We start from the raw sequence: 14,020 nt of genomic DNA on the forward strand, positions 1-14,020 counted from the left end.
TATCCCTACTTCTCTTCCCTTACCTCTCCCCCAAAGCTCAGACTTATGTCTGACAGCCACCCCAGTAGCACAACAGCCACTCTCAGTGAAAATGGGAGGCGGCTCTGAAAAGAGCCTTTGGGAGGGAGAAAGCAAACGCGCTCGCTCGCACAAGCTTCGGAAGGACAGGTTAGGCCCTCTCGCCGCGGATACGGCGCGCCAGCTGGATGTCCTTGGGCATGATGGTGACGCGCTTGGCGTGGATGGCGCAGAGGTTGGTGTCCTCGAAGAGCCCCACCAGGTAGGCCTCGCACGCCTCCTGCAGCGCCATGACGGCCGAGCTCTGGAAGCGCAGGTCGGTCTTGAAGTCCTGCGCGATCTCGCGCACCAGCCGCTGGAACGGCAGCTTACGGATCAGCAGCTCGGTGGACTTCTGGTAGCGCCGGATCTCGCGCAGGGCCACCGTGCCGGGCCGGTAGCGGTGCGGCTTCTTCACGCCGCCCGTGGCCGGCGCGCTCTTGCGGGCCGCCTTGGTGGCCAGCTGCTTGCGCGGGGCCTTGCCGCCGGTCGACTTGCGCGCCGTCTGCTTCGTACGAGCCATGACCAGACACTGAAGCTGCGGAAGGTAGCAACTGCCGAGTTGGTGCCGGGACCAGACTTTATACTCATGATCCCACCCTGATTGGCCAGGTCTGTCGCGAGAGTAACCTGATTGGTTCTCAAGCCAATCTTCATTTGACTGCTAGGATCTCCGAAAAGGTTTTGATTTCCAAGCTCTTAGTTTTATTTTTTTTTTGTCCTATTTTTACAGGATAAAATTATAGCTGTACTTCATCCTAAGTTTACTGTTCTCAACCAAAACGTTAAGATTCCACCAGTGAAAGAGAATCAGACCTAGAATCTGTGTAAGTCAGCGCCTAAAGTGTCCTTAAAAATGCATTTTTTATTTCATCCCTTTGTCCCTTTAAATATAACATGGGGAAAATCACATCAGAATAATGTGTTGGTTAGTGTAAGAAAGTTGTTTCATAACTCTGCTGACTGTACAGAGACCCAGAACAGACACGTTATTCAAATGAGACGGGCACAGCGGCCGCGTGGAACGCCAAAACTTGACTTTGCCCCGCGTGGTGCGGGGAGGGAAGCTTGATATGCGTTAGACCAAACACCCGCTAGCGGTTATCTGACATCATTCACTCACTTTTTGGATGCAATCAAGTGGCTGATTGGATTACTTATGTAAATCGTGATAAATTTAATCAGTAGGTGTGGAGTGGTAAGATTCACAGTAACCAGTAATTAGTTTTTCTTTAGGAGTATCTCTGAAGTGTTAGGAACCTTCTCGGTGACCAATGAACCACTAGATTCTGCAGGTGATAAAGACCCAGAAACAAACAAAAAAACAGGTTAGTGTATTTGTTGGGACACAAGTTTACTAATTGCTCATAACAGTGAGTGTGTGTGTGGGGGGGGGGCAAATAAAGATGGTTCAGTGGTTTTACAATTGAGGAAACTGCATTTTAAGCACTTTATCAGAATTGGCTAAACCAAACGGGAGACCAGTTATTTCGTGTTCTCCATTTAGGTTACTTTTAAGTTTCAGAAAAAAGTGTTCGTCCAGTTCTTTCTCAGAAATGGTGGGTGGCTCTGAAAAGAGCCTTTGGTCTCAGAAACTTTCAGACCTTACTTGCCCTTGGCCTTGTGGTGGCTCTCGGTCTTCTTGGGCAGCAGCACGGCCTGGATGTTGGGCAGCACGCCGCCCTGCGCGATGGTGACGCGGCCCAGCAGCTTGTTGAGCTCCTCGTCGTTGCGGATGGCCAGCTGCAGGTGGCGCGGGATGATGCGCGTCTTCTTGTTGTCGCGCGCCGCGTTGCCCGCCAGCTCCAGGATCTCGGCCGTCAGGTACTCGAGCACGGCCGCCAGGTACACGGGCGCGCCGGCCCCGACCCGCTCCGAGTAGTTGCCCTTGCGGAGCAGGCGGTGCACGCGGCCCACCGGGAACTGCAGACCCGCCCGCGACGAGCGCGTCTTGGCCTTGGCGCGCGCCTTGCCGCCCTGCTTCCCGCGTCCAGACATGCCGAGGTTAAATGCGCCACCAGGAAATGCAGCAAGGGAGGGCAACGACAGTAGTTTTTATAACCGTTCTAGGGCGCGAAAAACAAGGTTTGGTGTTGCTTAAGGAGGCACTTTCTTCTCAACCAATGGAAATGCGAGCCTGGGATCCTTGCGTTCTGATTGGGCAGCACTAATGGCCGAATTCGGTGGGACAGTCACCAATCAGACACGGGAGTGTAGCTCACACCGGATTTGCATAAGGGCTTCTATATAAGACGGGCAGGCGGCGCTCTGCTGGTTGTGTTACTTTCTCTTTTCTCCTGAGCGCAGTCGGAGTGTGTCCAGCATGCCCGAGCCCGCCAAGTCCGCACCGGCCCCGAAGAAGGGCTCCAAGAAGGCGGTGACCAAGGCGCAGAAGAAGGACGGTAAGAAGCGCAAACGCAGCCGCAAGGAGAGCTACTCGGTGTACGTGTACAAGGTGCTGAAGCAGGTGCACCCCGACACGGGCATCTCGTCCAAGGCCATGGGCATCATGAACTCGTTCGTCAACGACATCTTCGAGCGCATCGCGGGCGAGGCGTCCCGCCTGGCGCACTACAACAAGCGCTCGACCATCACGTCCCGGGAGATCCAGACGGCCGTGCGCCTGCTGCTGCCCGGGGAGCTGGCCAAGCACGCCGTGTCCGAGGGCACCAAGGCCGTCACCAAGTACACCAGCTCCAAGTGAGCTCCCCAAGTAAGTGTCCTGTCAATCAAACCCAAAGGCTCTTTTCAGAGCCACCCACACTCCGAGAAAAGAGCTGGCACATTTTGCCTGTAGTCTAGCTGTCTTTTTAGAAGTGTCGGGAGCTAGGTTGGGAGGGGGAGATAGGTGGGAAGAAAAGCTGGGCGAGCATCTAGGCTCTCAATATCTTGCTAATCTTCAGTGGGTTCTTTGAGGCCCTTTGCAAGGAGGCAAAAGCCGAAATTTCGCCTTCGGTTACACTTTATTAGTGAAGCCCCTGTCGTTAACCCTTGTGGGTTGGCGGCAGATTTAGCCCCTAAGCTACCGTAATTGGAGAGGAATTCCCTAATTTCATCGTGTTCCTGAACTCCGCATCCTTCTCATCCCCTCCCTTTTTTCTTTCCAACGTTGAATTTTCCCTCGGGGGACCCTCAGCGGCAGATTAGGACGCGCTGCCCTCTGCTGCCATCTTGTGGCCGAGAGCGGAGGCAGAGCTCCAAGGCCCTGCTCTTTTCCAGATGCAACTGAAATACTTTTCTTCCTAAATTCAACTCCGCGAGGACAACCGTGAGTCGCGGTTGGTAGAATTACTATTTCTGTCACCCTTTAAACACAGGATTTAACAGTTTCTCCAACAGTCCAACGTGCACATGACAGAGCGGGAGAACCAGAAAGCGCACGCAGAAGTGCTGAGGATTGCCTTATGGTCAAAGATGAAAAGAAAACAAAACAACCAAAAAAACAAAAAAACCCCCAAAACCTCAGCAACCTAAAACAAAACAAAAGCCTGTTCTCTACTTCTAGTCCTCAAAATAGAAACACTTTAGTATTTCCTGTAAACCTAAACACCTGACAGAACACTCATGATTCTGGTAGGCTGCTCTTTGAAGACATGTCAGGATTTAGGGATATGGTTACACATAAGGAAGCTGCACTTTCTTTACAGAACAGGTCAGTATGAACTTGGTGACCTTGGTCATTTTGCAGGTCTCTATCCCCTTTTATATATGTGTGTTTCCCCCAAAGTCTGGCTCTTGCTCTTTTTGCAGGAAGAATTTTTCTTTCCAAATGTTTCTTAGTCCTCCTTTGACACCTCTGCCTAACCAAGTGCAAACATCCTATTAAAATGCTTGCATTCTTTTCGGGTGTTGCCACAACAAAATACCATTTATTTGGGTGGTTTAAACATACTTATTTTCTCAGGGTTCTGGGGCTACAAGTCCAAGATCAAGGTGTGAGCTGGCTTGGCTTCCCTCCTGGGCTTGCACCTGAGTCCTCATGTGGCCTTTCTCTGTGTCTGCACACCTCTCAAGTCTCTCCCTTTTCTTGTAAGAACACAGTCCTGTTGGATTAGGACCCTCCTTTGACTTTGTATAACCCTCATTACCTCTTAAAGGCCATGTATCCAAATACAGCTGCACTGGGTTTAGGGCTCAAATATGTGAATTTTAAGAGAACACCCTTCAAAAAGCACGTAAAGCCATTTTCCATGCTTTGCTCTCAATCTTCTATTCTAAACTGTCTTTCGCAAAATATCTACATTTAGCTTAAGTTACAGCTAAAGAGACAGCTGTGCTGTCCTCCAAACCAGAGGTTTATTTATTTATTTTTTTAAGATTTTATTTATTTGACAGAGAGACAGCAAGAGAGGGAACACAAGCAGGGGGAGTGGGAGAGGGAGAAGCAAGCTTCCCACTGAGCAGGGAACCCTGATTTGGGGCTCCACCCCAGGACCCTAGGATCATGACCTGAGCCAACGGCAGACGCCTAACGACTTACAGATGCTCCAAACCACAGGTTTAAAGTCAAATGCTCACAAAGGCCCAGCCCGTAAGAGCAAACACCAGATACTAGAAACTAGGCCTCCTCCACAAAGAAAGGGGCTCTTTGTTAGTTTACTTGAAGCATATAGACCTCTGACACCAAATATCTTTTTTTCAAATTTAAAAGCATACTTCACTGTTCTCTTAATGCTGCTGTAAGAACGACTGTAGCGGGGTGCCTGGGTGGCTCAGTGGGTTAAGCCGCTGCCTTCGGCTCAGGTCATGATCTCAGGGTCCTGGGATTGAGTCTCAGCAGCGAGCCTGCTTCCCTCTCTCTCTCTCTCTCTCTGCCTGCCTCTCTGTCTGCTTGTGATCTCTGTCAAGTAAATATATAAAATCTAAAAAAAAAAAAAAAAAGAACGACTGTAGCACAAGGATGTTGAAATGTGGCAGCTAGCATCTGCCCACAAAGGGGACCGGCTGGAACATCAGACGTGGGAAGAACACAAGGCCTCTGAGATGGGTTTCACCTGATTGTTGCCCTGTGGGGCCTCAAGCCCTGTACAGTGAGGCTTTCCATTTTTAAAGGGATATACATTTTAGTACGGAATGTGCTAGATTTTCAGCAGCGGCAACTAATTAAAAATATATAACGTGGTGCAGACTAAACAGAAAATGTCAGCATGCTTCATCAAACCCTTAAGCTCCAGTTGGAGGTCTCTGGGCATTGAGGGAGATTTCTGTGCCCATGACAAGCTGTTCCATGTCCTTCCCCTGCCACCAAAGCGCAGAGCCCATGCCCAGACCTGCTTCCCAAATCCTCTGTAAAGAATCTGTTCACTTGACAGCTCTGGGCAGAGACCAGTCATGTACCCATTAGGTACCCACCAGCTACTTCATGCCGTTTAAAGTAAATGGATAAAGAAGTGAGCTAAAAGAAAAATTTCAAAATTCTTTAAGCTACTACAACAATGAAAAAGAAGTGGTGAAAGGCACTGGGAGTTACTGTGGATTTAATAGTTACCTGGATAAATAAGCCCGTTCCTCTAAATTATGTGACTCGTTTGTCTTATTGTGCTGTATTCTCCTCTACCTACTGTTTTGGTCCAGACTCAACATTTTCTCCATTTTCTTTTGGTGATTGTCCCCGTCTCTCCTGTCTCATCAGAAGGAAAGGATAGAGACTGTAGAGGCCACAAGAATCTTAAACTTAGTTCCCCTCCTTCCCTTCCTACTATGACTCCCTTCTGCAAATGGCCCATCCTTGCTTCCTGAACCCAGCCTATCTCTTTCTCTTTTAGCCCTTTATGTTCTACTGTCTATTTAAATGAGACACAGACTGTCACATTCTGTTTAAATCAACTATCCAGTAAATCACTGATTTTATGTTATATTATTTTTTTTACTTTACCTTCATGCATATGAAAGAAATAAGAACCAAATTGTCTTCTGATTGAACAAAGAAATATCACAAAGGTAAAGGTCTTGAAGGAAAAAAAGGAGGTTCCAGTCAGCATCTTATGACCAGGGCAGCACATTTTTAAAGAGAAAGACACCAGAAACCAATATTGTACTGTATGTTCCCTAGGCCAAATTTAAATTAAAAATAATAATAATAATAATAAAAATAAATAAATAAAGAGAAAGACAACCATGTGCAGACTTAGAATTTAAATGTGACTTTCAGAGGTCATAGTCACAATCTGAAGTCATTCGACATCTTTGAAAATCCTTCGCCAGAGAGATCAGTGGCGAGGTCCGCTTGATGAAGCCCTACAAGCTTTCTCTCTCTGCAGCTGCTGAAAAGGGATTTCTCTCTCCTGCAGTAGAAAAGGTGTTTAGAAGGCTAAATGCTGGCATTCCACAACCTGGTACTTACCAATAAAAGCAGGCCTGAGAATGAAACATTGACATGAAAGTAAAAAGGGAAGAGGGGATTATTAAGAGGTGTGAGCTGTCGGCATAGATCACCGACCACTTGGAAGTGGACAAAGGGGATAGGAGAGCAGCCTCTCACTGGTGCCTGTGGGGCCACGAGGTAGCCTCCAGGTTACAGGATCTGTGGAGGGGCGTGTCTTTGATCGCCTTTAAATCATTTTTAGGCTATTTTACGAGCTGACGGAGATAGAATGTAAGTTGTAGATATTAATAAAGTACCAATGATTCCAGGTAAGGAATGTGGAAAGGAAGGTGGGGAAAAGTGAGCTGGTCTCAGTCTTGTCTTCCTCCGAAGCTCATCAAATGGACACTCACGCAAGGAGATTCTGGGCCTCTCTCTGAAATTCTGTGGTTTGGAAATCTCAGTAGCCAGCATCCATACAGGACTTTGATCCAAAGCCACCAGGTGAGGACCCCAAGTGAGGATGAAGACTTTGGGGAATCAGGAGGCTCCAGCTCTACCCACCACTCACCCCAGCTGCACATTCTGCTCCTTGCAAATAAAAATTGCTAACAACATAAAGGGGAGAGATGCACATCAAATTCATGTAGAGTTGCCCTGAGAAAGAGAACTAGGATTGGAGCTGATGTTTAAAAGAGTGCTTCAGTTTCTGTGTGCTTGAGGTTTCAGGGCCTGGGTGGCTCAGTGGGTTAGGCCTCTGCCTTCTGCTCAGGTCATAATCCTAGGGTCTTGGGATCAAGCCCCGCATCAGGCTCTCTGTTCAGCAGGGGAGCCTGTTTCCTCCTTTCCCTCTGCCTGCCTCTCTGCCTACTTATGGTCTTTGTCTGTCAAATAAGTAAATAAATAAAAATAAGAGGTTTCTAGTGACTATGTCATTATGTTAAATAGTAGATCAATTTTATGTAGTCATTTTTGTATTATCCCATTAATTTTTTAAATTTTATTTATTTATTTGACAGAGAGAGAGATCACAAGTAGGCAGAGAGGCAGGCAGAGAGAGAGGAGGAAGGAAGCTCCCTGCGGGCCCGATCCCAGGACCCGATCCCAGGACCTGAGCTTAATCCACTGAGCCACCCAGGCGCCCCTATCTCATTAATTTTTTAAAAGGTCAAAGAAGATGGAGTAAACTGTCCAATACTGGTGTTTGCTGCATTAGAAATTGCAGTTTTTGACATATTTACCAAATAACTAGCACCTAAGATGGGCCAGGTAGTGTTCTAGATGCCACGGCGTCCACAGTGGCAAAACAGACCAAAACAACCAAAACAAACAAACAACAACAACAACAACAACAAAAACCTCTGCTCTTTCGAATTTAAGCTCCTGGGGGGCGGTGGGGGAATATATAGTATAAAAGATACTGTCTACCAGGGAGTGGTAAGTGCTGAGAAGGAAAACAGAGCCCAGATGCGAAGGTGAGGGACACTGTTAGGAAAGTTGCTATTTTAAATTCTCCAAACTGCCGGTAACTGAATGAATCTCTGTATTTGGTTCTTTTGACCTCTAAACTTACAGTCATGTTTACAACGCGGCAGTCAGCTGATGGGTTAAAATCAATTCTCTGCTCCCGACAGAAGGCACCTGACATTGCTAGTTAGTGACTTCTGATTGGTGGGTTATTTTCGTCCAAAAGTTACTAAAGCTTCAGTTAAGAGACCGAGGGAAGATAGGATTCTAAAGCTGTGTTCTAAATGTATCCAGTTTGGGGGGAGGGGGGAGGGCGGAGGGGAGCGGAGTGCGGGTTAAAAAAGAAAGTGAAAAAAGGTCAGCTATTTAGCAGAGGATGGTTTCGATCCATCGACCTCTGGGTTATGGGCCCAGCACGCTTCCGCTGCGCCACTCTGCTAGGCACAACAATAACCTTTTCGGTAATCCTTTTAGAGTTCCTCCAAAGGCTGCGGCCTTTGTCCGAACATACTCCCCACCCCCTTTTTTTTTTTCCTTCAAAGTCCACATACCAGTGTTACCCAGGCTTCCAACAAAAGATGAGTCCAGAGCACACAGACTCCACGTATTCTGAAAGCGGAAAATCTGATGTTCCTGTCGGGGAAACAGCTGTCGCCAGCCTGCCACACTGACCGCAGCAGAAACGACTCTGCGTCTCGTCTCCATGGATGCGCAGGCTCAGAAACCGAAAGTGGAAGGAATCCTACCACTACCCGGGGGTCGTTTCAAAATGATTTGAAAAGATTGCAAGGAGAAAAAAAAAAAAAAAGTTCTAGACTTGCATTGGCCGGGAATCGAACCCGGGCCTCCCGCGTGGCAGGCGAGAATTCTACCACTGAACCACCAATGCCCGATAGTAGTAGCTTTACCCTGGAGCTAGAAAACGTTGAGCCCGCTGTTTTTCTCGCTACTGCTAACACACGAACGTACCTTCCTACCTTCCTTATCCCGTTTTCTGTTCTTACTGACTAGAACCTTGTAATGCCCCTTCTTCCCCACTTTTCAGGAAAACCTCACTTTCGTGGCCAATCCCGCGACCCGGAGGCCGGCCGAGAGGGGGTGACGCGCCCAGCACCGCCCTCTGCTGGCCGACTCGGAGAAAAGCAAGGCAGGCGGCGAGCATGGTTATGCAGGAGGCACCGGAAACTAACGCAGAGAGGTCTCAATGAAGGGTAATTTCAAAACAAACAAACAAACAAACAAACAAACAAACAAGATACAATTATAACTCTCCTACGAATATAAAAATGAAGTCTTTTTTTTAGCCCCTTAATGAATGAAGTAAGTGATCAGCTGTTACTACCAGGTCAGAGGAGAATCAAAGGGATGCCATGGATAGATCAGGGATGTTGACGTGACCGCGAGAAGAGGGCACGCGATGGGAGTGGGCGGGGGCTTTTCTGCGATGGGAGTGGGCGGGGGGGGGGGGAGTGGGCGGGGGGGGGGAGTGGGCGGGGGGGGGGAGCGTCCATGTCGCATCAGGAGACACAAATAACTTGCATGTCTACTGACACAGACTCTTTACTGCTGTCGGCTGCCTGCAATTTCCAGTTGTAAAACAGCTCCCGCTGGACCAGGATCGGACGGAACGGAAAGGTGTGCTGGAATTTTCCTGTGAAGCACAGATTTTCCTAATCTGTTTCTTTTTCAGGGCAATCTGCCAAGTCTGAGGACAAACATAAGGGCCAAACTCAGAACTTAAACAACCTTTAAAATCTCACCACTGCCGGGGCAGGGGCGTGACCCCCGCTGGAGGAGTCGTTCAACCGACCGAGTATGACCGAGTTTCTGAAGGACCGTGTGTCTCATTCATTCATTCCCACCCCTACCCTCCAGGAACCAAAGCCTCCCCTGTAGCTGGTGCTTAGGGGCTCAGCTTAGCCTGGGGGCTTGGGGACAAGGAGATCACGTGTAACTGGACATAGATAAACCCGAGTTCCTTAACATCATGCACAAGACCTGAGCTGCCTGTCTCTCTCTCTCTCTCACACACACACACACACACCCCATCTGTTCCTACTCCAGCTGCATTCACCACGCTCCAACCGTGAAGAGCCACGCGATTCCTCAGAAGCCCCCGAGGGCAAGCCCAGAGCAAGTGTTTGGTGTCTCTCCCTTGTGGCCCCCAACCCAGCCTCTCGTCTCCTCAGTCTCTCTCCTCCTCAGGAGCGTCTTTCACTCAGAAGCTCTAGGTCGTCTTACCAGAGGCCTTTCCCGAACACTCGACGCAGCGACACCCTCCCTCAGAAGGACGCGCACATTCGACCCCTTTCTTGCTTGTGTGTTTCCTCACACATTCAGTTCCGGGTGACGCGGCGACCGTGCCCCTTGTTTCGTCCGCGCCCCCGCTCGGAGGCCCCCCGCAGAGGTCCGGCGCGCTTAGCCCACGCCCCAGCTCTGGCTCCTGGCACCCGCCGGCCGGGGAGCGAGACTGCGGCCCTCAGCACGGCGTCCCGGCACCCACAGGCAGTCACTCCGCTCGTGCCTCTTCACACCGCCCACAGGTCCAGCCCAGCGCCTCCCAGGTAGCGCGAGGCGGCGGTTCTCACACGCCCGCGGCGGGCACCCCCGGGCAGGCTCGTCAGACAGGTTGGGGCGCGGAGGCCAGAGCGGCCGACCCGGCGGACGGCGACTGGGGCCCAGACTGACCGTTCCGGCAGCGGTTCCCGGGGCGGCGAACTCCCGAGACTCCCCGGGGCCCTGCCCCCTCCTGCGTGCGGCGACGGCGTCAGGCGACCCGCGCAGGCGCCCTCCAGCCCCGCCGCGCGGCCTTAGGCCCAGCTGGGCCCGGACTCCGGCGGACGTGGCCCTTTGGAAGCGAGAACTTCCCCTGAGAAACGGAAGGGCCGCGCCCCTCCCTGGCCTGGTGAGCAAAGCGACGTCGGACGGACGCACAGAACAGGAGAAAAACGAGCCACGCGGGGCCCCAGCGAAGCAGGAGACGCAACCGAGCGGCCGAAGCAGGCAAATGTGTACCTTCCGGACAGAGAACAGCGCGTTTGCGAAGCGGCGACCGGACAGACGGCAAACACGCGACACTGTGACGGGCCTGATTTTCTCTCTACCCCCTCGTGATACAGACTCTGTTGGGGAGAAAATATAACCCTATCCCCCCCCCCCCCATTAGACAATCATACAAGAGACGAACAAGAAGAAACAAGCCGGTTTAATAAAAGGTCTCCCTCGTGTCTCCACGGGAGAGAGCCGTACTGGGAACGCGCCTCAGGATGGCCCAAGCCATGTCAGCTGAAGACGTTGGGGTGAGTGTGGGAAAGAGGCGCTTATGGAAGTGACCAGGCCAAGCACCGGAAGGGCCAGACATGATGAGGGAGCAGGAGGCTGGCGGAGGACAAAGCAAAAGCTGGCACCTCCACCCCCTCTCCACCTGCTCCCCGCTCCCCTCGGTAATATGTGTGACTTTCCTCAGGCACCTATGACTGCCCTAAAAGAAAAACAAACAGTTAACTTGCAGAGATCACAATCCTGCAAGGCAGGAGTCTCCCTTGGTTTACAAATGTCCTAGAGATTCGCAACAAAGAACTTACCTTATCAACAGCCCATTCCAGAGGCACATAACTCAGTTCCTCAAGCCCTAATGTCGCCCTCCCCTCCATAAACAAAACTGAAGGAGGCTGAGGTAGAAGGAAATGTAAAAAAAGTTAAATTTCTTCTAAACCTAAATCTCACTAACAAGGATGCTTGATAGGCAAAATGTGACATTCCAGCAGGAGACTCCCAATTGTCTTTATTAGAGGGAAAGCGGCCTTGGCTTGATAGTAACCAGGCCTTTAATATCCTGACAGTCTTCTTTACCCCCACAGCCCTTCTGAACACCCCCTTTGTCCTCACCTACCCAACCCCTGTGTATATAATCACCACCCTCACATCCCCGAGGCAGCAGCTCTTTCTGCCCACGGGTCCTGTCCCCACGCTTTCATAAACCACCATTTTGCACCAAAGATGTCTCAAGAATTCTTTCTTGGTCATTGGCTCCGGACCTCACCCCACTGAACCTCACCTAGGTTCTAGAACTTCATCACACAGACTTGAGTTCCCCCCGCCACCCCCCCCCCCCCCCCCACACACAGAATTTCTAGAGAGTCATCATTCTCCTCCTGGTATGGACATGGAATCAGCCTTATGAATGGACACCTCTCTTCTAAATGTGAATTGTCTTTACAAGAGGGCAACTTCTCTGTTTTTAGAGCTTCCGGGTCTGCTTTTTCTACCCCCCCCCAATATCCATTTACTTTGGTGTGGATTATTCTGCTGTTCCTCAATTGTGGTTTCTTTTTTTTTTTTTAACAGCCTTAGATTCCCTCTTTCTGGTGGTAAGGATGTCTTCTCCCCTGCTGGTACCGGGAGGGTACATTTCACATCCGAGACTTACCCTTCTTGCACTGGCTGTTTCTCAAGTACCTTTAAAAACAAAAGAAAACAAAACCAATGTGTCACAGTGGCGTATTTTGGGGTGGCACGTTCTGCTCCCCTTCCTGTCACCCCCACAGACTTGAGGAAAGGGTATCTGTAAGCCGGAATTAGTTTTTGATAGGTCCCCCAATAACGGGTCTGTGATTAAAGGAGCGAGACTGATACAAAGCGAAGGTCAAGCTAAGCTTTATTCTGCGCAAAGCATCAAGAATCAGACCGAACATTCGGGGCCGCACTTCTTACAAGAGAGGGTGACCTTCTCTGTTTCACAGACTAGCTTTTAAGGGCAAAGGCCACATGGTTGGGCCTGGCCACGCACAGGTGGCCATAGAGATTGTAACACACAGAAGAAACTCCACAGTCATGTTAGGTCACATATAAGTGACCAATTGAATTACAGTTTACCCTACAGTAGACATTTGAACTAGCCTATCACCTTGGTCAGAATTGGCGCCCAAAAGGCTCCCAAAGGGCGGGGCCCATACTCCTTGGTAGCTAGGGAGACAGTATGCAACCCCCCACTGATCCGATGTCCCCACCTGGTCTGACCCACCCTTGTATCTGGGCTTTGTTATCTGGGGCTGGTTTCCCGGACTGGTTTTTAAGTAAGTCCCCTGGGGGAAGGGGGGCAGGGACAGTTTAAGTTTTAGACAACAAAGTTATCGTTTAACTGACGGAAGCGCTCTGGCTAAATAGGTCCTCACAGCTTTGACTCCTCTCTTTCTCTTACAGGCCTCGTCTAATCTATCAGTGAACAGTACCAGCTCTCTCCTCAAAATTTACTGTTCAAAAGAAAACTACGGGCCCCAAACGTGACCCTTGGGTCAAGTCACCAAACCTGGGCTTCCTGCCTGACCCGACTGCAGTTTTGACCTTCCCCAGAAATGCAGTCTTACCCAGTCAGCAGGAACTCTCTCTTGGCACCACCAAGTCAGTCAGCCACCCGCGCCTCTGCATCCTGGACCGCAAAGCTAAAGAAGGTAATTTGCAGGATAAAACCCTCAGCTTTTCTCCGGAAGGGAAGTGACCTTGCCTGGGACAATCTTTTCTTTTCTTTTGCTAATAACTTACTTATCCCACCCTCCCTCCAGCAAAAGCCTCCCATTTTGTGTACACACACACACACACACACACACACACACAGCTCCCAGATGTTTGCTGGGTAGGACACCGCCCAATGCATGAATTATTTAATAAAGCCAACTGGATTGTTTAAAAAGCAACCACCACCACAGGCCCCAACTGGCATCACTGAAGTTAAGCCCCCAAATCAGGAAACCAAGACTTAATCCCTAATCTAACTTAATCCCTAATCTCACCCTCCAGGAAGGTAACTTTGACCAGTCCACAGGGGATTTCCTGGTCAATACTAAGGCATTTACTATAGACCCCCTAGGCTCCCCTTAGAAGGGCGGCCTTGCCTAAACAATGCATACCTTGATAATAAATTCCTCCCTTCTTTGTTTAATGCCCTCTTTCTGCCTTTAAAAACCTTTAATTTTCTTTTATTTTTTTTTAAATTTAGTTATACAATGCAATATTGATGTTTTGGAATACAGGTGAGGTTTAGCAGGGTGAGCTCCAGAGCCAATGACCAAGAAGGAATTGTTGAGGAGTCTTTGGTGCAAAATGGTGGTTTATTAAAGCGCAGGGACAGGACCCGTGGGTGGAAAGAGCTGCTGCTCCCGGGTTGTGAGGGGTGGTGATTATGTACTAGGGGGT

The 14,020-nt window shown here is 49.8% G+C and overlaps 3 protein-coding genes and 2 non-coding genes across 5 annotated transcripts; 1 reads left to right on the plus strand and 4 right to left on the minus strand.

Annotated features, from left to right (window-relative positions):
- Nucleotides 1-169: 169 nt before the first annotated feature.
- Nucleotides 170-580, minus strand: LOC123942366 (histone H3.1). Its single transcript, XM_046006270.1, has one exon. The coding sequence runs from the start codon at nucleotides 578-580 to the stop codon at nucleotides 170-172; it is 411 nt and encodes a 136-aa protein (XP_045862226.1).
- Nucleotides 581-1,643: 1,063 nt separating this feature from the next.
- On the minus strand, nucleotides 1,644-2,055 carry LOC123942372 (histone H2A type 1-B). Its single transcript, XM_046006277.1, has one exon. The coding sequence runs from the start codon at nucleotides 2,053-2,055 to the stop codon at nucleotides 1,663-1,665; it is 393 nt and encodes a 130-aa protein (XP_045862233.1). The 3' UTR covers nucleotides 1,644-1,662.
- A 310-nt stretch (nucleotides 2,056-2,365) lies between these two features.
- LOC123941842 (histone H2B type 1-C/E/F/G/I) lies at nucleotides 2,366-2,765 on the plus strand. The gene has a single exon (XM_046005614.1). The coding sequence runs from the start codon at nucleotides 2,381-2,383 to the stop codon at nucleotides 2,759-2,761; it is 381 nt and encodes a 126-aa protein (XP_045861570.1). The 5' UTR covers nucleotides 2,366-2,380; the 3' UTR covers nucleotides 2,762-2,765.
- Nucleotides 2,766-8,195: 5,430 nt separating this feature from the next.
- On the minus strand, nucleotides 8,196-8,267 carry TRNAM-CAU. The gene has a single exon. It is a non-coding gene; the product is annotated as a tRNA-Met (tRNA).
- Nucleotides 8,268-8,646: 379 nt separating this feature from the next.
- TRNAG-GCC lies at nucleotides 8,647-8,717 on the minus strand. The gene has a single exon. It is a non-coding gene; the product is annotated as a tRNA-Gly (tRNA).
- Between the last annotated feature and the right edge of the window lie 5,303 nt (nucleotides 8,718-14,020).

Source organism: Meles meles, chromosome 5 (assembly GCF_922984935.1).
Source record: "Meles meles chromosome 5, mMelMel3.1 paternal haplotype, whole genome shotgun sequence".
In the NCBI taxonomy this organism is placed as follows: Eukaryota; Metazoa; Chordata; class Mammalia; order Carnivora; family Mustelidae; genus Meles; species Meles meles.

Bases quoted from the DNA above. Each gene is read 5' to 3' on its own strand.
- LOC123941842 (XM_046005614.1), top strand. From the start codon at position 2,381: ATGCCCGAGCCCGCCAAGTCCGCACCGGCCCCGAAGAAGGGCTCCAAG.
- LOC123942366 (XM_046006270.1), bottom strand. From the start codon at position 580: ATGGCTCGTACGAAGCAGACGGCGCGCAAGTCGACCGGCGGCAAGGCC.
- LOC123942372 (XM_046006277.1), bottom strand. From the start codon at position 2,055: ATGTCTGGACGCGGGAAGCAGGGCGGCAAGGCGCGCGCCAAGGCCAAG.